Raw genomic sequence first — 22441 nt, 5'->3', positions numbered from 1 at the left:
GGGCAGAAAGCACCTGCAGGGGCTTCAGAACATGAGCCAGCAGCATCCTGGCTCGGATCAGCCATGGGGTGGCCAGCAGGAGCAGGGAAGGGATATTGGATACTGGGAAAAGTCTTTCCTGACTGAGCAGTGAAGCCCTGGCAGAGGCTGCCCAGGGCAGTGGTGGAGTTTCCATCCCTGGAAGGGTTCAAAAACCATGTGGCCGTGGCACCTGGGGACATGGTTCAGCAGGCACAGTGGGGTGGGGCTGATGGTTGGACTGGATGGGCTGAGAGGGCTTTTCCAACAGCAATTATTCCAGGATTCTCTGACCTGGAAAGGCAGCAGACCGAGCCCCGGGCCCGAGCAGACGCTACTGCAGGGCCACAAAGTCCCAGCAAAGGAAGGGAGAGGGAGAGAGCGGCAGCAGCACCAGCAGAGCCTCCCCAGAGCCCAACACCCGATCTCAGGCAGTTAACAGGGCACCTGCATTTTCTCCAGGTCTTTCCTTGATTCCCTGTCCCCCACATCAAGAATGACACAGCCACAGCTCCCACAGGGACTCTCAGGAGGTCAGACCAGTGGTCTCTGAAGTCCCCGTGCGGCGTAAAACAACTGGGCACATCAAGTAATTCTTTAAGACCTTTATTAACAGATGCTTGCAGTTTGACTTGAAAAAATCAGGTGTATATTTCATACAAATTAAAAATGAGGTTCTTAAAAATCTCAACTTGACCAGATATGAAACAATTTAAAAACTTTTAAAGGTATATTGAGAAAAAACAGGCTTTTAAAAAACGTGTTTATCATTTCCAAAAGGAGACTCTTTAGGTAAAAATAATAAAAACCCCATGCTGCATAGATAATGCAGATAGTTCGAGTAATCTGGTCAACAGCAAAAAGCAAGCACTTAAGGTCTTCAGTTCCAATTCTTCTGTTCATTTCTTATTGCTGGAATTTCGTTTTCTTTTCTTCTTCATTTCTTATGTCTTTTCTTTGATGACTAAACTGTAAAAGAGAACAGAAAGGACGGTCAAGCAGCATCAGGGCCGCACAGCAGGGCCGGCCACGGGGCTCTCGACTCGCACCCTGCTGAGCTCCCACACACAAACCTCATCGGCTGCAGCGATTCAGCCGTCTACATCAGCGACAGCACAAAAATCCATCACAAAACCAGCACAAGGAGGTTTTGAACTCAGGAGACACAGAATCCGACCCCGTGGCAATCCTGCCTACACCTCTCCCCTCGCCACCTCCCGGCTCTGCGGACACAGCCCTGCGCTGCCCCGGGGAGGCACGAGGATCCCTGAAGGGTTCGGAAGCGAGCAGGAAGGCAGATTTGTACAGCTGGGAGCCACACAAACCACAGCTCCTATTCCCCAGCGCTCCCAACAGATGGGAAGAGCAGCCAGGGTCACCTTGGCTCTGCTCTGAACCCCAGGGCATTAAGGATTCCTCCACCTTGTGGTCACCGCTAGGATGAACCCCAGGATAACACAAAGGTTCACATCAAGCTCACCACAGCGAGGCTTGAGGAGGTATCAGTAACCCCTCCATACAACAAATACAGTTCTTTGAGAACGTGTCCCTAAGCACTTGTAGCCAGGAGAGGGCAGCTGCTGACACCAAACTCCTCTCCACACTCTAACACTGTGTTCCCTGCTCATCCCATCCGTGCGAGACCATTCCTTTCCACCCCACCAGAGCCCAAATGCACCTCTCCGCGTGCCTGCCCTCTAGGCAAGGAGCAGTGAGGGACACAATAGGGATGGGGCAGGAATGCTGGTGAGAGGGAAGCCAGAGAAAGCGAGGGAGAACAGACAAGGTGCCAGAAAAATAAGCAGAACAAGTAGGACAGTCCTAGCAATGAGCAAATTCCCAAATTAGAAAAACTGTCTATCAGAAGACAGCACTGACCAAGCACCAAACCACAGCCAGCCCACCCTACAACAACCTGATGCTCCAACACTGACCCCTTTTGCAATTCTCCAGCAGCAAAGCTGCCCCAGACACCCCAAATGCTCCATGGAAAGGATCGTCTCTACCTGTCCTCCAGCGCGTCGTTTGCTTAGATAAGAAGCTGCCACTGAGATGCTCCTGCAAATTCTGCACCAACTGTTTGAAACTAACGCCCAGAGACCTTAATGGTATCTGGATCGACAGAAGTTGATGCCTACACAGAGGGAGTAAATCCCAGAAATCACTTCTCCTGGCTACTTTCAAGTCACCCACACTGTGGGAACTACTGTTCCTGGGTGAGCAAAGCCTGCTGGGAGTCTGAGCTACTGAGCACAACTGAGGCTAAGACTAATGGGGTTCTAGGCAGATCCCCCCCATCAATGAAAACTAAAAGCCTGTAACCACGTCTTCCCAACCCACCAGCACCCTCACACAGCTTGGTTCACACTTCAGCGAGCACGCTAACTGCAGCAGTCACACACGAGCAATACAACCCCAAACTTTCAAGGCAAAAATCAAAGGAAAGCGTCAAAAGCCAGAAAGCCAGTCACGGGATCACGTCCCCGAGCGCCTGCAGACACGCACCCGGATGATGGTAGAGATGGTAAGCCGGTATTTACTCAGCCCCGCCCTGCTCGGCCTCGGGAGCGGACGTGTTCTCAGCTGGTGGTTCGGCTGCCTTCGTCTCTTTGCCATCTTGTGGTTTAGGGTTCTCTGGGCGTCTGCGTCGGTAGTTGAAGTTACGGCGGTACCGACGTTGAGGAGGCTGCTGACTTTGAGTCTCATCCCCTTGGTTCTCTTTATCTTCTTCGTTCCCATCCTCTCTAGGCTGTCTCTGACGAGGAGGACCCCTGAAAGTCAAGCTGGGCTTTAACGATGCAGCATCTGACCACGGCCATGTTCTGCCTCTGTTGCCAGAGGGCAAGGTGAGAACAGGGAAGCGGGCGTGCAGCGTACCTGCGGAACCGTGGTCGATAGCCTCGATACATGTTCTGCCTGACGGGTCTTCCCTGTTCTCCTGCACCCTGGTTGTCAGCACCCTGCAAGAGATGACAAAACAGCCCCCTCAGCCACACGCAAAGCCCAAAGGTGACAGTGGCCAGCGGTCCCAGAGCACCCTTAGCGCTTATTCCCGTTAATTGTATTGAAAGTTATATAGATTTTAACATGCTTTGTGTTTTACTAGCTGCAGCATTAAGACTTCCAGCTTATCAACATCTGCTCCAACGTTTCATCTCGTGGCCAAACCACACAAACCCCACCTTGACTACCTCCCCTGCGCCAACCCCAGCCTGCTCAGCACCGCGCTCCAAGCGTTACCTCCACGATCTCTCCCTGCACGGGAGGGTTGGAATATTGTGGTCGACGCCCGTAGGGCCTACGCATATAGTAAGGTGGGTACCGCCGCCTGCGATAAGGACGGCGTTGCTGGGCTTGGCCTTCTGGTATGTTCTCTGCTCCCTCGTTCTTTTCCCCACTCTCACTGTTCTGGTAGTTTTGCTGGTAGTTGCGTGGAGGACCCCTGCGACGTGGGTATCGTCTGTAATGGTTACGGTCTGCTGCATATTTACTGCCTTGCACTGGAACTCCACCAGGTCCTGTCACGTTGGCTGCCTCCGCACCCTGAGGAACACAGACAGCATTAGGCAGGAGAACGGTTGTCAACAAACCAGTTACAGCACAAAGCAATTTGGCGCTGAGCAAGGATTTACATCCACATTGTAAAGCAACGAGAAACCATTCATCTCCCAGGTGTCATCAGGCACCAACTCAAACCGCAGGCACCAACCACACCAGAGCCTGCAGACCCAGTTCTCCACTCGTACTCCAGCACCAAGGCGTGTTTACCTTCTCTCCTTCAACCACATCAAACTCCACGGTCTCTCCATCTCCTACGCTGCGGAGGTACTTCCTGGGGTTATTCTTCTTTATGGCAGTCTGACAACAGAACACAGCGCAGTTACATTTACAGCGCAGAACACTGCTTAACATACCTCAGGACCGTTTTTTTTTTCCCCCAAAGATTAAGGGATTTGAGTATTTAGCATCTTAGAGGGAAGACTTGTCTGCCTGACAAGTGGTTAAACCTTCATGAAAATCCAGGAAGACATAAAATTTACCTGTATTGCCACAGTTCTAGCCTATCTGAAATGTTCAACAGCATTACCATTGACTGGAAGCCTCTGTCAGTGCGCTGCCTGCTGGCTGGAAAAGCAGTTTGAAAACAAAGAACCCCCGAATAGACTGGCCAGAGCATTCTGAACTGGAGTTTGGCACTGAACACCCCACAGTTCTTAGTGGTTCCCTGCAGTTCCTACACCCCCACACACGCCTGCCTTGAAGCACCTCGATACACACTCACATTTCCAGCCCCAACCCCTCCTGCACCATGTGCTAGCGAGGCTGTCCCAAGCTATAGAAACACAGCGACAGCCAGAAACCTAGAGACTCCTTTCTTAGAGGCTTCCCACAGCAGCACTTCAGCCCAAGCAGTCACTTCACCACAACTCCACTCTGGGTGCACCTGGCACACCCGGGACCAGGCCGTCCAAAGCATCAGCCCCAGACAACCCTTTGCGTCGCTGCCTGAACAGTAAATGGTTTTACTGGAAAGCACTGGCTTTTCTGTCCTGTTCATTAAACTTTTGACAGATGACTTATTCAATATGCATCATGCTGAGCCACGTTTCACTAACAATAAGTGCAAAGCAATACAAGTGTAACAACTTTATGAAAAGTACAGAACGTGGCTAATTTCTTTTCCCCTAAGTGGAACAAAATCTATGGAAGAATGTGGCCATGACCCTCAGCCCATAAAGCAGAAATCTTATGACAACAGCAGCCAAGCGCAACAACTCTTCACAAAACCTAAGCCTGACAAAGGGGATCAGAAAGAGCGCACACAGCCAGGACTCCTAAACCAAGCCTGTTCCTTTCAGACTGCGCCCCTGAAACTGTTTCATTGTGAAAATTATTATGTTAAACCAGATCACTGCCAAACTGTGCTTCCAGAAACAGACTGAGGTTACGGCAAGGCCTGAAAACCAGCATCAGCCAAGGTCACTCACAGGTCACCCTACTCGCAAACCAAGCAATCAAGTCCCAGCACTTCCCTTCAGGGTACGTATTCCTGTATTCCTGCCTCGGCAAACACAGCGGAGCCACCTGGCCTTTCTCCACTGCCCACTGCAGAACAACTGGCTATAAACAAATGCCTCTACATTTTAATAGTGGGTAACTGAGACACAGCGTGAACAGGAGAGATGGCAAATAAATTCCAGTCAAAACACTTTCAAGGGGTTCCTTTTCCCTCCCATTGTTTATGACACCATCCTTAACTCAAAATAAAGGAAGAATCCAGGGACTCCTAAGTGCCAGAAACAAGCCAAGCTCAACTAAGAGCTCTCTGTGAGCTGCTTCCCACAGGAGATCCGCAAACAGAAAGGGTAAAAACGTCACCTCTGATCACACAGGTGTAAGTGTCAGGCACAAGGGACCAAACCGAGGCCAACCTGCTCCCTGGTATGAGCCACAGGTGCGTTACGCAGCCTCACTGGCCCAGTTCCCAGTGGTTTACACACTCCCAAGAGATTATATTTAAGTGTCCGTCTCTGCTTAATTGAAAAAGTATCTATTAAAATGTTTGCAGGCTTTCACTGAAAGCCTGGAGCCATGAATTCCATAAAAGTTTTGCCTAAAATAAAAACCTTCCCTGGCACTTCAGCCCCATTGCAGCCCAATTAATTGCTTCTCATTTAACCTCATTTCCGTATCCTTACTAACAACTACATGAATCCAGCAGGGCAATTTAACTGGAATTCAAACAGTTATTCCTGAGCCAACAGTGCGCACCTAGAGCAGGTGCCGTTCTCCTCACTGCCCATGAATCCCATATCCCAACAACAGACGTGTGTGGATACGCACAGCCCTGAGCATGAGCAGGCTCTGCTTGCAACCCAAGAGCGAGGAGCAGCTGTTTGTGTTCCAGTGACAGCTCTCGGAAGGTGGGAGGCTCTTTCCCAACCTCAGTCCTACTCACACAGGCCACGCACAGCACGATTCAGAGACGCAGCCCGTTACAGCGTCAAGGAGCTCTTACCTGATGGACAAACACATCTTCCTTGGTGTCATTCCTGCAAGACAATGGGAAATTGAAAATTATGCACGAAATGCACAGGAAAATACAAATGCAGTTGTTTAAGGTGGGGACAAAACAGTGAACTATGAAGACAGGAGCCAATTCCCACAACACAGGAGATCGCTGACAGCACCACTTGAGCCTGGTGTGGCTTCTCCAGAGCTGTATCCTCTCTGCCTTGGCATTTCCTTCATTTAAGGAGCAACCTCACAAGCTGAGCAGGTAGCAAGTTCCTGTGCTGCAATTCAGAGGCACAGGCTACGTGCTGGTCTGAGCGCTGTATGTTTGATAGGAATGGTTGGACTTGATGATCTGGTGGGTCTCTTCCAACCTGGTTATTCTATGATTCTATGATTCTATGATTCTATGTGCCACTTCTCACAAACCCACAGGCTCGCACGCTGCCACCCATACCTCGGCAGCACTGAAAGTGCCGTGGTCTCTGGAATGGTGGCTTTTGCTTCCTAGAATGGCTGGTTAAGGACACAGCAAAGCAGGCTTGTGGGAAAGAAAGCGCGCTGAGCACTGGGGAGTTTATGGGTACGGCTGACAGCATCAGGAATTCTCCTGGGCATTAGAGATAAAGCCGGGTTCCTCACCACTGGCTTTAGAATGCGATGATGAGAACCAAGACTCTTCCAAAACCTCATCCCAACTTATCCTATTTTCAGTACCACTGAAAATAAAGTCACTTCGTTTCCAGATGGAATTGGTGCCTGCAAGCCCCAAGTCACTGGGAAAAGGCAGTCAGAAGGCAAGCAAGGCCAAGCCTCTGACCCTCACGAGGCAGCCCACCTCAAGGGCCCCATGCCACAGCAGCTAGAAGCCGCTGCAAAGCCTGAGCTTTCACCACACGAGATCTCTCACGAATGCTCCAAAACCTGAAAAACTCTCCCAAGAGCCTCCATAAAAAATTAAAAGGCACTGCCCATCCCCTCACTCTCAACTGGTAACTGGTGGTAGGAACTGCTCATCATCATCTCTGCTTGGCAAGGGAGGACGCTCTGCACTTTCCCAAGTTTGATTCTGGGCAACCACACCAGCTGCCTGTCCTCTAAGTCCTTCTGAGGACGCAGTTTCCATTTCAGGGGACGTGGGTCGTTCAGACCAACAGCTGACTCGGTGACACAGACACAGCTCGAAGGGGCACGCACGGGCAAGAAAAAAAACAGGTCAGTAGGGAAGCCCAGTGCCGGCCACGTGGTTCCTGACAGTGTCTTCTAGCAAGTGCCAAGCCTGCTGCCTCCTGGACGGTGGGACAGTAGGAGGGATTGCTTTTTCAAAGGAACCTTGATGGGTTCAAGAGAAATCACCGTCCGAGGGCCTGACCAGCCTCACCCGAGCAGCACAAGATTCTCCCCTCGACAACTTTAACCTCCCAAATCAGAAAAGTCATCAGAGAAGCAGATGAAGCTGCCGGGGCCAGTGGAGCTGGTGACACAGAGACAGGTTTCCACCTGCAGCTCCAGTTACGCCACGTCTGAGGCTGCGCATCCATTTGTCATTCTGACAGTTCTGAAGAACCACTGACAGGCCCAAAACTGATATTTCAGACCAGAAATGCACTTTGCACATTAAATGAGCACAGAGGATACCTGACGTTGATATGCACCTACTCAAAGCTAAATCTTAGTTCCAGAGCTAATTTTAGTCACAAGCAGACCCTGCTGAAGCAAAGACAAGAAGGGCAGCAGCTCTTGCAAAGTTCCCCTTGTAGCACGCCATGGAGATTCTACAGTTGAGGAAATGTCCTCCCGTTCTCAGCCTGCAGCTCTAATCTCTTGATAACATGAGATCATGCTGGGTTTCTCATTAAAAATGGCAACCGCAGGGATTAAACAGCTGCCAAATTAATGACTGGGGAAGCCATTCGGATGTCTCAACTAGCTGCTCCCGCTTCCCTGCTTGACTCACATCACCGAGCATTTCCACTGCTAAGGGAAACAGGAAAAAAGCCTTCCCTAGAGGGAGAGTTTGCGGCCTATGACTTTATACACGTTTACAACAGCCAAAGACGCTAACGCTTACAACTACTTGGCACTGAACGTTAAGTCGTACATGGAGGAGACAAACTGGGCAGACATGGAGTCAAGTTATTGAAGTTGCAGACAATAAAACAGTTAAGGGACTCAGTAGACAATTAAAACTGGGCCATAAAGTAACAGACAGCTAAAAACCATGCAGCATTTAAGGCAAGCCTAAGAAAAGGCCCTAAAAAAGCACAAATATCTCCACTTGGAGCAGCATGCACAGCCATTCCAGAACACCTCTGCTGCCGCAGAGCCCCCCTCTGTGCCAGTTTCAGGTATTTACACAGTGCCGAGTGTTCACATTTATCTTTCAAATCAACGGCTGTCACACAGCGAATTTTCCAGGCCCTTGTTTCCCCAGACCCTTCCACGTGCTCTGCTCTTGTGACAGAAATTAATTTTGCTGTGTGGAAATCATAGAATAGAACCATTGGTTTGGAACGGTTTGGGTTGGAAAGGACCTGAAAGCCCATCCAGTCCCATTTCGTGGCATGGGCAGGGACACCTCCCACTGGATCAGGGGCTCCAAGCCCCATCCAAGCTGGCCTTGAACACCTCCAGGGATGGGGCAGCCACCCCTGCTCTGGGCAACCCGGGCCAGGGCCTCCCCACCCTCCCAGCAAAACATTTCTCCTTAAGATCTCATCTCAACCTCCCCTCTTTCAGCTCAAACCATCCCCCCGCGACGCCCTCTCACCTGTTGATGAAGCCGTACCCGTTCCTCACGTTGAACCATTTCACTGTGCCCAAAACCTTCGTTGCTGCCGGAGGGGAGGGAAAGGGAGGGCGGGGAGGGGGGGGGGGGGAAGCGGCGCGGTCAGCGCGCACGTGGCGGGCGGCGCGCGCACAAAGGCCCCGCGCGGCGGACATCTTGCCCCGCCCCGCCCCCACCACCGCCCGCGGGGCCCGGGGCGAACCGGGGGGGAACGGCGGAGGGGATTCGGTGTGTGGGGGGGGGTGGTGGGGGTGGGTGGGTGAGCGGGGGGCACCGAGGAGGAGGAGCGCTCAACGGGAGGCGGCGGGGGGAGGCGGGCGCGGAACGGATTGAACGGGGAGCGTAACGGGCGCGCGCGCGCGCCGGAAGGGATTGGGGGGGGGACCAGCCCGACAGGCGCGCGCTTGGGGGGGGGGGGGGAGCGAGGAGCGCGCGCTGGGGGGGGGGCGGGGTGGAGCGCGCACTGTGAAGGGGGGGGGGGGCGCTGTGGGGGGGGGGGGGCGCTGTGAGGTGGGGGGGATAAGGGGGCGCGCGCCGGGATGGGCGGGGGGTGGAAATGAGGGAGGAGCGCGCGCCAGGAAATGGAAGGAAGGGGGTGGTGGCGGGGGGGGACCTCGCGCGCCGCCTCAGCCATGGCGGGGCCCAACCGCACCCCCCCCGCCTCAAACCCAACCTCACCGATGACCTTCTTGTCCCCGCCGGCGGGAGGCGCCGCCGAGGCCAGGCCGCCGCTTCCGTTCCCGGCGCCACCGTTAGGCTTGGAGTCGGCGGCGGCGGGGGCGGCGGCGGGGGCCGCGGCGGGGACGGGGGCGGCGGTCGGCTGGGTCTCGGCCTCGCTGCTCATGGTGCGGACGGTGGTGGTGACTGGCTGCGCGCCGCCTCCCGCGTGGTGATGGTGACTGAGGCCGGGGGGGGGGGGGGGCTGCTCCCTGCTCCGGGCTCGCTGAGCTCCGCTCTCCGCTCCCGATACCGATCGAACTGGCCACAATGGCGGCGCGCACCGGCTGCCCACCTCGCGCGCCCCGCCCTCGCGCCTCGCGATTGGCCGCGCGCCGCGCCCGTTAAGTACCGCGCGTTCCCATTGGCCGAGCGCGGCTCAGGCCCCGCCCCCCCGCCGCGCGCCCATTGGCCGCGCCCCGCGCCCGTTAAACCCCTCCCCGTCCTATTGGCGGAACGCCGCGCTGGCCCCGCCCCCCGCCGCGCGCCCATTGGCCGCGCCCCGCGCCCGTTAGGCGGCGCGCGATCCTATTAGCTCAGCGCAGCGCTGGCCCCGCCCCCTGCCGCGCGCCCATTGGCTGCCCCCCCGCCCGCCCATTGGCCCGTTGGCCCCGCCCCCGCGCTCTCATTGGGCGGCGCCGGCCCCGGCGGGGAAGCGCGCGAGGCCCGTGTGGCGGCTCCGGGGCTCCAGGGGATCACCGGGCCGGCAGCCCCGGGGCTGCTGAGAATCACAGAATCACTAAGTTGGAAAGGACCCACCGGATCATCGAGTCCAACCATTCCCATCAGTCACTAAACCGTGTCCCTCAGCACCTCGTCCACCCGTCCCTTAAACCCCTCCAGGGAAGGGGACTCAACCCCCTCCCTGGGCAGCCTCTGACAGGGACCAAGGACCCTTTCTGCGAAAAATTTCTTCCTAATGTTCAGCCTGAACCTCCCCTGGTGGAGCTTGAGGCCATTCCCTCTCGTCCTGTCCCCTGTCCCTTGGGAGAAGAGCCCAGCTCCCTCCTCTCCACAACCTCCTTTCAGGCAGTTGGAGAGAGCAATGAGGTCTCCCCTCAGCCTCCTCTTCTCCAGGATAAACACCCCCAGCTCTCTCAGACGCTCCTCTTGTTCTCCAGCCCCCTCACCAGCTTCGTTGCTCTTCTCTGGACTCGCTCCAGAGCCTCAACATCCTTCTTGTGGTGAGGGGCCCAGAACTGACCCCAGGATTCGAGGAGCGGTCTCACCAGTGCCGAGTCCAGAGGGAGAAGAACCTCCCTGGCCCTGCTGGCCACGCCGTGTCTGATCCAAGCCAAGATGCCATTGGCCTTCTTGGCCATCTGGGCCACTGCTGGCTCATGGTCAGTCGCTGTCACCAACACCCCCAGGTCCTTCTCCTCCAGGCAGCTTTCCAGCCAGACTGTAGCCCTTCTTCCCTCAAGAATCCATTCTCAAGCACGTGAACTGATCTGCACCGCACACGTATTAACAAAATTCTTTATTTACATTTCAAATCATAAAAAACCACTATGCCGACTATTAAATAGCTTCAGGAGAATGTCTAAAGCGTGGGTCTGCCTGCAGAGAGGACTGGGGCAGCATGTGAACTGGCTGGAGCTGGAACTGTGTGGAGCCAGCGCAGGCCTGACCACCGGAGAGGGAACACTGCAACGAAGAAGAAACAGGTCCAAAACACTGGACAGTCATTCCCAACTCATCCCACAGCAGAACCATAGAATCACTAGGTTGGAAAGGACCCACTGGATCATCAAGTCCAACCATTCCTATGCGGGGACACCAGCCTGGAGCAAAGAACCAGGAGTTCCTGCAGCTCCGTGCCAGACAGTTGCATCTATTCCACATGTCTCTTTATTTAAAGGAAGGTCAAAAATTGTGGGGATTTGCTTTTCTATTTTATACAATTTATTTTACGTCTGCCTGCTGCAATTTGAAACTGCAGCCAAGAGGCTCCTACAGCCACTTTGAGACTGGCTGCAGCCCGAGACACAAAAATCCAGACAGCTTCGTGTAAACGCTTGGTTTTTATAGTGAAGCAGGCGGAGAAATGGAAACAGAACACTGTGCATTGGCCTGAGCTCTGTCTTGAGCCTCCTGGTTTAACAAAGAAGCCTAGATAACAGTGAATGCTGGAAACGCCTCCCTTGGGATGAGGACAAGGTGTGTTTCTTAGTTCAGGTAGGACTACACAGCATGGTAATTCCTTGGCCCTCCAGTGGTGGAAGCCCAGTGGCACAGAGGCTCCAGTTCTCTCCACCTCCTTTTCTTTCCTTGATCCCTGCCTGCTCCCTAGATGGATCCTCTGCTTTCCGTGGCCAGCAGAGAGTTCCTGGACCTGCTGGTCTCAGTCCCCTTTCACCCACTACTTTCTCTAGCAGGCTAACACCCTCCAAAGCCCACAATCTCATCTTCCCTCTGACTGCATCTGCAAAATCTCATCCCTCTGGCGCTGCCTTGGATGCTCCTGTAGCCTGGGGGGAAGCCAGTTCAGGGAGTTGAGCTGGCAAAACACTCATGCTGTCAGAGAAACAATTTCTGGTGTTGTCCTGAGCTGAGTCAGCTCTGCAGCCTCAAATGAATGAGAAAATAACTCAGGAGAAAATTAAGGACCAGAGCAGCCCAGAGTTAATTGTGCTGGGTGCCTGTGGAGACGGAGACTTACCGCATTCGTTTCCCTGCTTTACATTTCCCCACACTGAGAGATCACAACCGGCAGCTTAGGTTTGTTATTTGGACCCGTAGGCACGTTCTGGGGACAAATAAATAAAACACATTAAACTTCATGAAGGCACAGCAGAGCCAGCGAGCAACACGGATGTGAAGACTGGGTGAGAGATGCCTGCACCATCAGGAACAGGGAGATCTGAACAGGCTCTGAGGAACATGGCAGCACTGGAACACATTCCAGCAACAGACTTGACCGCTGAACTATCTCTGCACAGAAGTTTGGGGTCCAGCCCAGGCCCTGCTCCTTTAAATGGGAGGGGAGGAACAGAGCAAACCCTGTAGAGCCCCTCAGGACATCAGGCACCACATCACTCGAGCCTGCTCTGGCTGGAATCTTTAGTGTTATGAGTTACAGCTGCAACACGCAAAGTAATCTTGTATTTGTAGAGATGGAGAACCCAGGTACGAGGTGGTCGCAAAGCGACCTTCATTCTGAACCCCTCGTTCTGCTGGACTCGCCTGCTCTCTCATGAGTCTCTTATTTCCTTTAACTCGCCCCTTGCTGCAGCGACACACAAAGCACCGTGACCCTTCCACCAGTGCTTCTGGTGAGGAGGGAGAGCAACATACGGGTTCTATCATGCTGTGCAGCTCCTTGCACACAACTTTTTCTCAGTGCCCAAGACTTCTCGGCTCTGTTTGTGCCCCGTTTTTGAATTCGCTGATGGCAGAGGCCCTCGTGGCCACGATCCCACGAGTGTGCCACAAAGTCCTTGTCGGCTGCCTGGTAGAACTCCAGGCTGTTGGTTAAACCTCCTCATTGTTCGGCCCTAACACCGAGCTGGGAGAAACCACCACCCCGAGCGTGTTTATCCTCAGCTTCTGAAAGCCCGTCAGGAGAGCAGTTTGATTTTTCCTCATTAAACGCGCAGATCAGGGATCAGCAGAGCTGATGATTCAGCAGCCACTGACTAATCCCAGGCAGCGGCAGAGCTGTGATCCGCTTCACACTCCCAGCTGAGCTGCTGATGTGGAACAGCTTTTCAACTCAGCTCCCTGAACGCTGCAAATAAAGCCACGAGGACACAATCCCCGCTCACAGACCACAGCACAAGAGTGCAGCATTCCAAAGTCAATCTACCCAGCAGCCTTTGCTTCAACAGATTTCCTGCTATTTTATAACAATGACAACTGCTAATTCCAGTTACCAGGACTGGTGCTCCCTGGCATCCTGTAAACAGGCAGCAGGAGAGCACAGAACGACCCGTATTACTGCCCTACGTGACTTCACAATGTGGACATTCACAGAGAAACAGGCAGATTCAACTTACTTCAATTTTTCTCATCACCAGCAGCCCATCAACAATTTTACCTGGAATGAGAAAATTCACTTACTTAGAATCACAGAATCATGGAATGGTTTGGCTCTCAAGGGACACCAAAGCCCAACCAGTTTCATCCTCTGCCATGGGCAGGGACACCTCTAACTAAATCAGGTTGCTCCAAGCCCCATCCAACCTGGCCTTGAACCCCTCCAGGGATGGGGCAGCCACAGTTTCCCTGGGCAACCTGGGCCTCCCCACCCTCATTGTGAAGAATTTCTTCCCAAGATCTACTCTAAATATTCCCCTGTTCAATTTAAAGCTATTCTTTAATATGGTCATGTTTGAGTCCATATGTGTCTTCAACATGGACATTTTTTCCCCTTTGCTCCCCCGACTCATCACACGTTCAGGCATTTTTGTTCCTCCCAAACAGTTTCGTGAAGCGCGGAGCTACCAGGCACCTCAGGGTTCATTATTACTCTCTAAACTGATAAAAGAAAAAATCCCTCTTAGAACATTTCCACGTTCAGAACAGATTAAGCGTGTTTCCCGTCGCAGGGGCAGCACGTGTAGAAAGCCAGGTTTTGAAGTTCCAGCTACAATTCAGCAAGAACCACCTAGCTGGCAGCACAGCTTTTGTAAGGAGGTGAAAAACCAGCAATGAATGATGTCAGTGCTACTTAAGAATCAGAGGGACCAGCAAGCAGGACAGCAGCTCAAAGGCTGGGTCGATCCTACATCTAGAGTAGCAGCACAGGGAGTCAGCAGATGGGTTCTCATAGAGTTACATCTAGAAACACTCCTGCGAGCTCGGTGCTGCTCTCTGAAAGCAGAGAAGCACGGTGTCTCATCACACCTCTCTGCTCAGTCTGTACCAGCGTAAGGATGTATGTAGTGATGCACCAGTTAGAGAATCATAGAATAATAGAAAAACCAGGTTGGAAGAGACCCACCAGATCATCAAGTCCAACCATTCCCATCAATCACTAAACCATGTCCCTCAGCATCTTGTCCACCCGTCCCTTAAATCCCTCCAGGGAAGGGAAGGTGACTCAACGCCCTCCCTGGGCAGCTTCTGCCAGTGCCCAGTGACCATTTCTGTGAAGAATTTTTTCCTAATGTTCAGCCTGAACCTCCCCTGGTGGAGCTTGAGGCCATTCCCTCTCATCCTGTCCCCTGTCCCCTGGGAGAAGAGCCCAGCTCCCTCCTCTCCACAACCTCCTTTCAGATAGTTGTAGAGAGCAATGAGGTCTCCCCTCAGCCTCCTCTTCTCCAGGCTAAACACCCCCAGCTCTCTCAGCCATTCTTCATAAGGTCCGTTCTCCAGCCCCTTCACCATCTTCGTTGCTCTTCTCTGGACTTGCTCCAGAGCCTCAACATCCTTCTTGTGGTGAGGGGCCCAGCAATGAACACAGGATTCAAGGAGCGGTCTCAGCATCTGGATTAAAGCTAGCCTGGGAAAAGCATTTTGTGTCAACACTGCTCCATCTCAGTCTCTGGCACAAGTGAGAGGGAAGAACAAGCAGCCCAAGGCTGTGGAGAGTCCATGGGCTGGGACGCCAGGGCCACCACTGCGACTACTCACCGAACACCACGTGTTTGCCATCCAACCAGTCACATTTGGAGCACGTAATGAAGAACTGGCAGCCATTGGTGCTGGGACCGCTGTTTGCCTGGCGATTGAAATGAAAACATGAAAAGCGTATGGATTAGGACTTCCCAAAACCGAAGGCAGATGCATCTCGCATAGGAAAGCGCTGCTGCTCAAGCCCCAGCCTGGCTTATTTCTAGCTTAGGGCCATAGAAACCAAAGAAGCATGAGGCACATCTTCAGGAGAGTGCTCAGTGCCGGACGTGGCACACCACCAGCCTGGTCGTGCCAGCGTGCGCAAAAGCCACACCACCAACTTCTCATTATGCTTCTAGGAAGCATAAAACTTTGCTGAAATCCAGTTCTGAGAAAGGGCTGAAATCCTGGGTGAGGAACATTCACTGCTGTAGGATTGTCCTGGAGAAAATGGAAAGCCAGGAACCAGGGCAGAAAAAAAAGCAGCCAATTTCTGCTCTTTGGAAGGTTTCTTCAGAATAAAACCCCAGGTGTCTGTGCTGATGATCAGGATGAGACAGGTAAGGATCACCCTGGCAGCAATAATTTATACACTGAGGGAAAGGGCACAGAGAAAGCACCAAAAGCTTTTCGGTCTCACAATGTCGTTATTTCACACTCACCATAGAGAGCAGCCCGGGCGCAGAGTGTTTCAGCTTGAAGTTTTCATCTGCGAAAGGGCCTCTGTAAATACTGGCTACCCCAGTGCCGTCCCCCTGTGCGAGAGAGGTGCCTGGTCAGCCAACGCGCCTGTTCCGCAGCGACTGCTACCAAATAATTCCATTTAAAGATCAAATGTAAAACCCAGCTCAGCCCCAACAGATGCTGTGCTACCATTTCTACATCAGCAGCAAACACCCCCAACGTCTGTGATTCTCCCCATCAGTTCCTCTCTCGTGAGACCCCACCTGGAGTCCTATGTCCAGCTCTGGAGACCTCAGCCCAGGAAGGACATGGAGTTGTTGGAGTCAGTCCCGAGGAGGCCACGGAGGTGATCTGAGGGCTGGAGAACCTCCCGTATGAGGACAGGCTGGAAGAGTTGGCGTTGTCCGGCCTGGAGAAGAGAAGGCACCACAGAGACCTTAGAGCAACTACCAGTATGGAAAGGGGCTCCAGGGATGCTGGGGAGGGACATTTTACATGGGCATGGAGCGATGGGGGAAGATGTAGACAAGACCTTACGAAGAAATTCTTCACGCCCAGGGTGGGGAGGCCCTGGCCCAGGTTGCCCAGAGCAGTGGTGGCTGCCCCATCCCTGGAGGAGTTCAAGGCCAGGTTGGATGGGGCTTGGAGCAACCTAATCTAGTTAGAGGTGTCCCTGCCCATGGCGGGGGGTGGAACCAGATGGGCTTTGAGGTCCCTTCAACCTCAAACCATTCTGTGACTCACATTTGAGGAGGAACGGGGACTGGTTTCCAACAACACAGCACATCGTCTGCCATCCGTGTGTCAGCAGAAACCCGCAAGGATTGTAAAGATTGAGTCTAAGCCTCCCAGAGTGAGATGGAGGCTATGTAGTGTTATCGGCCCATGCAGTTCCATCCCCTCCCATGGGCAGGGACACCTCCCACTGGATCAGGGGCTCCAAGCCCCATCCAACCTGGCCTTGAACACCTCCAGGGATGGGGCAGCCACCACTCCCCTGTGCAACCTGGGCTAGGGCCTCTCCACCCTCATCGTGAAGAATTTCTTCCTAAGATCTCATCTCCATCTTCACCTTTCCAATTTAAAACCATTCCTCCTCATGCTATCACTCCACGCCCTTGTAAAAAGCTCCTCTCCAGCTTCCCTGGAGCCCCTTTCACTACTGGAAAGTGCTCTAAGGTCTCCCTGCAGCCTTCTCCAAGCTGGACAACCAAAACTCTCCCAGCCTGTTCTTGTATGGGAGGTGCTCCAGCCCTCTGATCATCTCCGTGTCCTCCTCTGGACTCGCTCCAACAGCTCCATGTCCTTCCTGTGCTCAGGACTCCAGAACTGGACACAGAACTCTACGTGGGTCTCACCAGAGCAGAGCAGAGGGGCAGAATCCCCTCCCTGGTCCTGCTGGTCCCCGTGCTCTGGATGCAGCCCAGGACACGGTTGGTTTCTGGGCTGTGAGCACACGTTGCTGGCTCATGTTGAGCTTCTCATCCCCCAACACCTCAAGCCCTTCTCCTCGGGGCCTGGGAACAGTCGCACATTGCACCATGTAGGAAAAGTACAAAAGGAATACAGAAGTACGTACGTTTACAAAGTCACCTCCTTGGATCATGAAATCCTTTATCACCCTAAAGAAGTAAAACAACGCTTAGTTCTCAGGAAATAAATGCCTCTGGGAGCTCCATGTGTGATAACACAGAGCACAGCAGCAGTTACCAAGGGCTAGGACCGATGCAGTCCAAAACCTGCAATAAACATGAAGTGCTGGGTGCTCTCAGGTAATTTGGGACCCGCTGCTGTTCAAGCAGGGACAGGCATTAGGTGACAGATGCCAGGAAATTATTTCCCACCCAGCACACAAGGAACTGGAATCCCTCACAGGGACCCTTGTGTACGCAATGAAAACTCCCCAGATCCACAGAGGAGGAGATCAGTCATGACCTATGAATGCCTCCAGAGTGTTAATGCTTCTGAGGCCGGTCTCAAAACCACACCTGGCTCCAACTGCTACTTAAGAGCCTCAACAAAAGCAGAGTTACCTGTGGAAAGTGCTTCCTTTGTAACCGATGGGAACACCATCTTTCCTGCAAGGGAGTGGAAAGGAAAATCATAGAATCATGGAAAGGGTTGGGTTGGGAGGGACCTCAAAACCCATTCAGTCCCACCTCCCTGCCATGAGCAGGGACACCTCCCACTGGATCAGGGTTTGTGACAGGACAGGGACCCTGGGGGTCCCCAGGGTGGGGTTTGCAGCAGGACTGGGGGGTTAGGGGTGCCCAGGATGGGGTTTGCAGCAGGACTGGGAGGTTAGGGGTCCCCAGGGTGGGGTTTGCGGCAGGACTGGGGGGTTAGGGGTCCCCAGGGTGGGGTTTGCGGCAGGACTGGGGGGTTAGGGGTCCCCAGGGTGGGGTTTGCGGCAGGACTGGGGGGTTAGGGGTCCCCAGGGTTGGGTTTGTGGCAGGACTGGGGGGTTAGGGGTCCCCAGGGTTGGGTTTGTGGCAGGACTGGGGGATTAGGGGTCCCCAGGGTGGGGTTTGTGGTAGGACTCGGGGGTCTGCTGGCTCTGTGCCCAGACAAACCCAGGGCTGTTTCTCCAGAGCAGAGCTCTGTAACTCTTGTTTTGTAACGTGACCGTGAGAATCCCACCACCCAGAGCCCAACTCCTCTGCGCAGGCTACATCAAAGGTCCCTGTAACCCACTCACCTGAATTCACCCGTGCAAAACTGCCTGGGAAACAAAAAAAGAGCAGAGTGTGAGCCACATGTGACATCTGAGGAGCCAGAGGGCTGCATTCAGCCAACACACATGGACTCGGTGCAGGAATTCTTTTCCTTCCCCACCGGCAAGCAGGAACTGGCAGTCCCTGCTCCCACTCCCTTTGCCGAGCAGATCTCTGCCCCTCCTGCAGCTGAGCAGGGCAGGCAGGGAACACCGAGCTCGGGAGAGATGGTGAATGTGGAGCAGACACCACATGTCACAGGGAACGTCCACGTCTCCTGTGGGAATGGGATGTCCAAGCAGAGCATCCTTCAGGGGGCAGCAGAGAACGAGGAGGCCTCTACCGTGGTGATAAAGCTCTGCCTTTATAACCACACTGGGCAGGGGAGCAGAGAGGGATGGGAGCCACAGAATGGTTTGGCTTGGAAGGGAGCCCAAAGCCCAGCAAGTTCTACCCCCTGCCATGGGCAGGGACACCTCCCACTAGATCAGGGGCTCCAAGCCCCATCCAACCTGGCCTTGAACCCCTCCAGGGATGGGGCAGCCACAGCTTCCCTAGGCTACCTAGGCCTCCCCACCCTCACAGTGAGGAGTTTCTTCCTAAGGCCTAATCTAAATCTTCCCCCTTCCACTTTAATACCGTTCCCCCTCGCCCTGTACCTGCCCTCCCTGATCAGGAGCCCCTCCCCAGCTTTTCTGCAATGCCAGCTGCTCCGTACCTGAAATTCTCAGCTGTTTTGGGAACGACGTCGGCAAAAAGCTCGATCTTCATGCGGCCAACCTCCTGCGGGGAGTGTGGTGCCTCAGCTGCTGGGCCCCCACCCTGGGGCCTCCAAACCCCCTCCTTTCCCCCAGGACCCCAAACCCCTTCTCCCTCCCAGAACCCCAAACCCCCTCCTCCTCCCCGTGGGACCCTAAACCCCCTCCTTTCCCCTCAGGACCCCAAACCCCCTCCTCTTCCTCCCTGTAGGACCCTAAACCCCCTCCTCCTCCTCCTCCCCTCAGGACCCCAAACTCCCTCCTCTTCCTCCCTGTAGGACCCTAAACCCCCTCCTCCTTCTCCTCCCCTCAGGACCCTAAACCCCCTCCTCCTTCTCCTCCCCTCAGGACCCCAAACCCCCTCCTCTTCCTCCCTGTAGAACCCCAAACCCCCTCCTCCTCCTCCCCGTGGGACCCCAAACCCCTTCTCTCCCCCAGAACCCCAACCCCCTCCTTTCCCCCGGGACCCCAAGCCCCCTCCTCCAGGACCCCAAACCCCCGGGCACCTGCCCGCCGATGGTGACATCGAAGAAGACCACGGGGTTGTTGGGGTTCGCCGCCAGCACCGCCATCCCGGCCGCCTCCAACCGGAACAGGAAGCGGCAGCGGAAGCGGAAGTGGCGGGTCCGGAAGCGAGGCGGCCGGTGTTTATCGCTGCCCTCTCTGTCGTCCCTGTCCTTCCATCCCTTTCCTTTCCACCCCTCTCGCCTTCCTCCCTCTCAGAGAATCATAGAATCACCAGGTTGGAAGAGACCCACCGGATCATCGAGTCCAACCATTCCCATCAATCACTAACCCATGTCCCTCAGCACCTCGTCCACCCGTCCCTTAAACCCCTCCAGGGAAGGGGACTCAACCCCCTCCCTGGGCAGCCTCTGCCAGGGACCAATGACCCTTTCCGGGAAAAATTAATTCCTAATGTCCAGCCGGACCCGCCCCTGGTGGAGCTTGAGGCCATTCCCTCTTGCCCTATCACCTGTCACTTGGGAGAAGAGCCCAGCTCCCCCCTCTCCACAACCTCCTTTCAGGGAGTTGGAGAGAGCAATGAGGTCTCCCCTCAGCCTCCTCTTCTCCAGGCTAAACACCCCCAGCTCTCTCAGCCGCTCCTCTTGTTCTCCAGCCCCTTCCCTAGCTTCGTTGCTCTTCTCTGGACTCGCTCCAGAGCCTCAACATCCTTCTTGTGGTGAGGGGCCCAGAACTGACCCCAGGATTCGAGGAGTGGTCTCACCAGGGCCGAGTCCAGAGGGAGAAGAACCTCCCTGGCCCTGCTGGTCACACCGTGTCTGATCCAAGCCAAGATGCCATTGGCCTTCTTGGCCACCTGGGCCACTGCTGGCTCATGGTCAGTCGCTGTCACCAACCCCTCCAGGTCCTTCTCCTCCAGGCACTTTCCAGCCAGACTTCTCCTAGCCTGGAGCTGCTCAGGGTTGTTGTGCCCCAAGCGCAGGACCCGGCATTTGGTCTTGTTAAACCTCATCCCGTTGGTCTCAGCCCATGGATCCAGCCTGTTCAGATCCCTTTGGAGCCTCCTGACCCTCCAGCAGATCCAGCTTCCACCCAGCTCAGTGTCATCTGCAAACTTGCTCAGGGTGCACTCGGTGCCTTCATCCAGGTCATTGATAAAGACACTGAACAGGGCTGGACCCAGCCCTGAGCCCTGGGGACACCACTTGTCACTGGCCTCCAGCTGGAGTTAACTCCATTTCCCACCACTCTCTGGGCCCTCCAGCCAACCAGTTTTCCACCCAGGAGAGTGTGCGCCTGGCCAGGCCAGAGGCTGAAGGTTTCTGAAGCAGAACGCTGTGAGAAACTGTGTCAAAGGCTTTACTGAAGTCCAAGAAGATACACCCACAGCCTTTTCCCTGGCCATTTCTTCTGATCTTATCCCTTGTCATTTGGGAGCAGAGCCCAGCACCCACCTCACCACAACGTCCTTTCTGGGAGCTGCAAAGAGCGACGAGGTCTCCCCTCAGCCTCCTCTTCTCCAGGCTAAACAGCCCCAGGCCCTCAGACACTCCCAGAACCCCTGTTCTCCAGACCCTTCCCCAGCTCCGTTCCCTTCTCCAGACGCACTCCAACCCCTCAAGGTCCTTCTTGGAGTGAGGAACCCAAAACTGAACCCAGGATTTGAGGCGCAGCTTCACCAGTGCTGAGACCAGCGGGACTTCCCTGCTCCTGCTGGCCACCCCATGGCTGATCCAAGCCAGGATGCTGGTGGCCTTCTTGCCCCCCTGGGCCACTGCTGGCTCGTCTTTACCCGCTGTCACCCAGCACCCCCAGGGCCTTTTCCACCTGCAGCTTTCCAGCCGCTCTTCCCCAAGCCTGGAGCTGCCTGGGGTTGTTGTGACCCAAGAGCAGGACCCGGCACTGAGCCTTGTTGAACCCCATCCCGTTGGGCTCAGCTCATGGATCCAGGCTGTCCAGGTCCCTCTGCAGAGCCTCCTGCCCTCTGGCAGATCCACACTCCCACCCAGCTTGGTGTTGTCTGCAAATGGACTGAGGGAGCACTTGATCCGGATCACGGATAAAGGATTAAACAGAACTGGCACCAGCACTGAGCCCTGGGGTCACCGCTTGTGACCAGCTACCAACTGGATTTAACTGTTCACCACACTCCCTGGGGTGCACGGTCACACTTAGGGCAACAGGCACAAACTGGAACATGGGAAGTTCCATATGAACATGAGGAAAAACTTGTTTCCTGTACAACTGCTCAGGGTGACCCTGCTTTAGCAGAAAGTTTGCACTGGAGGAGCTCCAGACTGGGTCTTTCCGGCCCTGACCCTGCTGTGATTGTGTGAACAACTTTGTGCCCAGACCTTAGAGCACCTTCCAGTACTGAAAGGGGCTCCAGGAAAGCTGGGGAGGGGCTCTTGATCAGGGAGGGCAGGGAGAGGATGAGGGGGAAGGGTTTGAAGCTGAAAGAGGGGAGATTGAGATGAGATCTAAGGAAGAAATGTTTTCCCAGTGAGGGTGGGGAGGCCCTGGCCCAGGTTGCCCAGGGAAGTGGTGGCTGCCCCATCCCTGGAGGGGTTCAAGGCCAGGTTGGATGGGGCTTGGAGCCCCTGATCCAGTGGGAGGTGTCCCTGCCCATGGCAGAGGGGTTGGAACTTGCTGGGCTTTGAGGTCCCTTCCAACCCAACCCATTCTGTGATTCTGTAATCTCCTGGGCCTGTTGACTTCAGCTT

At 54.6% G+C, this 22441-nt stretch overlaps 2 protein-coding genes across 4 annotated transcripts; both read right to left on the bottom strand.

The window, feature by feature from the left end:
* Positions 1–608: 608 nt before the first annotated feature.
* On the bottom strand, positions 609–9806 carry YBX1 (Y-box binding protein 1). 2 transcript variants are annotated; one of them, XM_069874965.1, is made up of 8 exons: positions 9500–9806; positions 8804–8867; positions 6038–6071; positions 3787–3876; positions 3259–3561; positions 2896–2978; positions 2524–2801; positions 609–987 (listed from the first exon to the last, which is right to left on the bottom strand). In XM_069874965.1, exons 1-7 carry the CDS (start codon positions 9663–9665, stop codon positions 2555–2557), a joined length of 987 nt encoding a protein of 328 aa, XP_069731066.1. In that variant the 5' UTR covers positions 9666–9806; the 3' UTR covers positions 609–987; positions 2524–2554. The 2 variants fall into 2 exon arrangements, with proteins under 2 accessions (XP_069731066.1, XP_069731067.1); XM_069874966.1 differs by having other exon boundaries at positions 2524–2789; positions 9500–9805.
* A 1179-nt stretch (positions 9807–10985) lies between these two features.
* On the bottom strand, positions 10986–19847 carry PPIH (peptidylprolyl isomerase H). Of its 2 annotated transcripts, XM_069874996.1 has the most exons (10): positions 19760–19847; positions 19214–19278; positions 18480–18503; positions 17815–17859; positions 17361–17403; positions 15760–15852; positions 15116–15203; positions 13537–13577; positions 12201–12287; positions 10986–11185 (listed from the first exon to the last, which is right to left on the bottom strand). In XM_069874996.1, exons 1-9 carry the CDS (start codon positions 19823–19825, stop codon positions 12219–12221), a joined length of 534 nt encoding a protein of 177 aa, XP_069731097.1. In that variant the 5' UTR covers positions 19826–19847; the 3' UTR covers positions 10986–11185; positions 12201–12218. The 2 variants fall into 2 exon arrangements, with proteins under 2 accessions (XP_069731097.1, XP_069731098.1); XM_069874997.1 differs by lacking the exon at positions 19214–19278 and having other exon boundaries at positions 19760–19846.
* Between the last annotated feature and the right edge of the window lie 2594 nt (positions 19848–22441).

The sequence above is a fragment of the Phaenicophaeus curvirostris genome, chromosome 22, assembly GCF_032191515.1.
Source record: "Phaenicophaeus curvirostris isolate KB17595 chromosome 22, BPBGC_Pcur_1.0, whole genome shotgun sequence".
In the NCBI taxonomy this organism is placed as follows: Eukaryota; Metazoa; Chordata; class Aves; order Cuculiformes; family Cuculidae; genus Phaenicophaeus; species Phaenicophaeus curvirostris.
This window is presented reverse-complemented; position numbering and strand designations above follow the sequence as displayed.